The 3,685-nt window shown below is 39.0% G+C and overlaps 1 protein-coding gene across 1 annotated transcript; it reads left to right on the forward strand.

The window, feature by feature from the left end:
• Positions 1 to 450: 450 nt before the first annotated feature.
• LOC110099072 (GTP-binding protein BRASSINAZOLE INSENSITIVE PALE GREEN 2, chloroplastic-like) lies at positions 451 to 3,439 on the forward strand. Its single transcript, XM_020826100.2, has 3 exons — positions 451 to 1,958; positions 2,333 to 2,500; positions 2,666 to 3,439. The coding sequence occupies exons 1-3, from the start codon at positions 534 to 536 to the stop codon at positions 3,014 to 3,016; spliced, it is 1,944 nt and encodes a 647-aa protein (XP_020681759.1). The 5' UTR covers positions 451 to 533; the 3' UTR covers positions 3,017 to 3,439.
• The last annotated feature ends 246 nt before the right edge of the window (positions 3,440 to 3,685 follow it).

A 3,685-nucleotide genomic window follows, 5' to 3' on the forward strand; every position in this document is an offset into this window, starting at 1 on the left:
TTTCAAGAATATATCGTTCTTCATAAACAAATCAGGAATAAAGATGCCCACATTGCACTACGAAATGCATTGATTGATTATTTGTGGGATCAATATACTAATTCTAATGTTTAGCTGCTCTTACATTTTTTCGTTTATATTTGTGTTCTATGTATTTTTATTGTATTAAATATATATTTACTTATTTAGGATATATTAATATCCCAAATTTTTTTATTGAGGAAAAAAAACATAATTTTTAAAATTATAATAAGTTTAAAATTGATAAATATGAATATATGATAAAAAATATATAAAATAAAATATGAAAAAGAATATCCTAGAAATATTCTTTTTTTAATATTAGAAAATGAAATTCGATTCAACGCAAAGATACTGCATTTTTTTGAAATTTTACTGTATTTTTTAGTGGAAAATGAATTTTTCGTTTGGAGATGACCTTAGACTTTGCTAGTGAATACATTTCTCTGTCCTTTTATCTTCCTTTATCTCCAGTGCATCCTGTGAGAGTTCGAGCGTTCCCTCTCAAGACCATGGCGGAAGCCATAGTCTTAGCGTCTACGACACCAGTGAAGCTTCAACTGTTCTTCCATACCGGAAGAATATGTACGAGAGCGTTCTGCCTCTCCTCCCCTTGGACTTTTACTTATCCACAATGTTCTCCATCTTTCATTCTTCGTCTCTTCCATCGCAAAACCCCTCCTTTCTGCTTTCGCTCCAAGGCCACACTCACTATACCATCTATGAACAAAGTCCCAGTTGTCAGTGAAGGGAAGGGGCCAGAAGAAACTCGCTTAATCTGCCCTGGGTGCGGTGTCTTTATGCAGAACTTGAACTCCAATCTCCCCGGCTTCTACCAGATGCCATCCGGTTCTGTTCAGCGGAGGGATGACATTTCCGAAGATTTTCCCCTTGATTCCAATGAGTTCATGGAGGAATTGGTTGAAGAATTTGAGGATTCTTCTTCAAAAGTTGATATTGGGTCAGAAATTGACGATCTTTCTGATGAAGAATATAGCGGGATCGATTGGGATTCGGATTGGAACATTGAGGAAGACGAAGAGAGTAAGCGAAAGGAGGAATTGGATGGATTCGCCCTTCCTGGTGTTGGGTATGGAAATATTACATCTGAGACGCTGAAGAAGTTGAAGAAGGGGCAGATTTCAAAGGCCGAAAAGAAGAAAATGATGAGAGAGGCAAAGAGGGAAGAATCAGATTACTCTGTCACTTTCTGTGCCCGCTGTCACTCTTTGAGGAATTATGGCCAAGTCAAGAACCAAAAAGCGGATAATCTAATCCCAGATTTTGATTTCGACCGTTTAATATCCGCTAAACTTGCTAGATCATCAAGCAATTCTCCAGTGGTAGTTATTGTTGTTGATTGTGTTGATTTCGATGGCTCATTTCCGAAACGAGCTGCAAATTCTTTGTTCAAGGCCTTGGAGGTATCCATGAACCGTTCAAAGATGACCAAGTTGCCAAAGCTTGTCCTTGTTGCAACCAAAGTTGATCTTCTACCCCAACAAATATCTCCAGCAAGGTTGGATAAGTGGGTTCGGCGCCGTGCAAAGGCCGCAGGAGCCCCCAAGCTTAATGGTGTTTACCTAGTGAGTGCTCGGAAGGATCTTGGTGTCAGAAATTTACTTTTTTTCATCAAGGAATTGGCAGGGCCACGAGGTAATGTATGGGTGATTGGGGCACAAAATGCAGGGAAGTCTACATTGATCAATACAATTGCGAGGAATGAAGGGGTGAAGGTGACAAGGATAACAGAGGCTTCCGTGCCTGGTACTACTTTGGGAATTTTAAGGATTGTTGGAATTTTGCCAGCCAAAGCAAAGATTTATGATACTCCCGGTCTTTTGCATCCATATCTTATGACAATGAGGCTAAACAGAGAGGAGCAAAAGATGGTTGAAATAAGGAAGGAGCTGCAACCACGGACTTACAGGATTAAGGTCTGTTATACTTTTCCTGTAGGTAAAGAAAATGATGGATTTAAATGAAGCATGAGAGCCAAACTGTATCTTATATAACCAATATGATGTCTCCACGTATTTCTCCTGTAGCATTCAGCTAGTTTTTCGAACTACAGCCAGATTTAAAAGGTTTGTGCTTTCAAATTTGTGACTTGTTGTGTTACATGAAGGAATGCTTCTTGTTTTTCAGCCTTTGCTTTCTTTGAGCACTACTTACCATTAGAGTCTCTCACTCTGTTAAATATTCTTTTATTATTTCACATAAATAATCAAGAAATCATTTAAGTAAAAAACTTGGACTTGGCATTGTTATTATCTATGCTCCCTCGTAATTTTTCTTCTTCCCGTGACAGGTAGGACAGACGGTTCATGTAGGTGGCCTGATGAGATTAGACCTAATTGAATGTTCCCTAGAAACGATCTATATCACTGTATGGGCATCGCCATATATTTCTCTGCATATGGGAAAAATAGACAATGCGGAAGAGCTACGAAGCAAGCATTTTGGCATCAGACTGCAGGTGAACTTCCGCTTTGACACTTGCTTGCTTAGAAATTAGTCTTATTAGTTGAATTACGTATCTATGTGGGTTCATTTCTGAAATGCACATTACTGTCATCCCTACGATACTCTGAAGGACTTGAGCATTTATATGGTATTCTAATCATGTTTCTGGCATGCATAGCCTCCAATTGGACAGGATCGAGCAACTGAATTGGGTGAGTGGGAAGCAAGAGTGTTCAATGTTTCTGGAAGTACCTGGGAAGTAAACAGCGTGGACCTATCAGTTTCAGGACTTGGATGGTTTTCTCTGGGACTAAAATGTAAAGCCACTGTGGTACTGTGGACCTTTGAAGGCATTGAGGTGACGGAGCGAGAGCCTTTGATTTTGGATAGAGCTCCTTTTCTTGAGAGACCTGGATTCTTATTACCCAAGGCTGTATCAGTTGCCATTGGCAACCAGGTCAAGATGGAGGCAGAAGCTAGGAAGAAGAAAGTAGAAGAAGAGGATGTGTATTTGGAAGCAAGCTTATGAAAATAATATTCAGCTTCTGCTGGAACGTTGTTTTGGATGTGAATGGGAAAGCTTTTCACCAAAAGTAATTTTAGGCTGCGACCATATAATTTAATATCTACAGCTGAAGCCTGTGAGGTACTTCCTCTTTTGATGGAAACATAAAATGATGATGCGATGTTGTGCTTAATTGTTCTGTAAGTCAACTACATCTATCTATACGATCTGACATTAAGATTATTGCGGAGCTCCAATGAGAGAAGATTATGAGAATGTCCGCCCCCCCAAACAACCCAAAAAAAAAAAAAAAAAACAGAAGATTATGGGGTGATTTGTCATTGAGTGCTAAGCTTTGAAGTGAAATTACTTGGTTGAGACATTGGTCGTTGATTGTTTATATTGCCTCGCCTTCAAATATTTGATCCTATTTTTTATTGCTTTGCATTTTGTTCTTGATTACTTTCTGGGAATGGTTTTTGTTCATATTGATTCACGGTGAGGGCAATGTGACTGGTGCCGTTAAGATGGGCGCTTGTGTGATATGCGGTTTGTTTGAAATGCACATCAGCAGGATAAGGCTTAAGGGTTAGGGTGTGGTTCCAACTGAACTGAACATAGCTTAGTGCTTATTTTGCGAAAATGAGAAGTTAATCTAAATTTAAATGCTTTGGATATTTGTTTTAGGGGATA

Source organism: Dendrobium catenatum, unplaced genomic scaffold, assembly GCF_001605985.2.
Source record: "Dendrobium catenatum unplaced genomic scaffold, ASM160598v2 fragScaff_scaffold_853, whole genome shotgun sequence".
NCBI classification, from domain to species: domain Eukaryota; kingdom Viridiplantae; phylum Streptophyta; class Magnoliopsida; order Asparagales; family Orchidaceae; genus Dendrobium; species Dendrobium catenatum.

Coding starts and splice junctions, on each gene's coding strand:
- LOC110099072 (XM_020826100.2), top strand. CDS start 534: ATGGCGGAAGCCATAGTCTTAGCGTCTACGACACCAGTGAAGCTTCAA. Junction 1,959..2,332: donor CACGGACTTACAGGATTAAG/GTCTGTTATACT, acceptor TTCCCGTGACAG/GTAGGACAGACGGTTCATGT. Junction 2,501..2,665: donor ATTTTGGCATCAGACTGCAG/GTGAACTTCCGC, acceptor TGGCATGCATAG/CCTCCAATTGGACAGGATCG.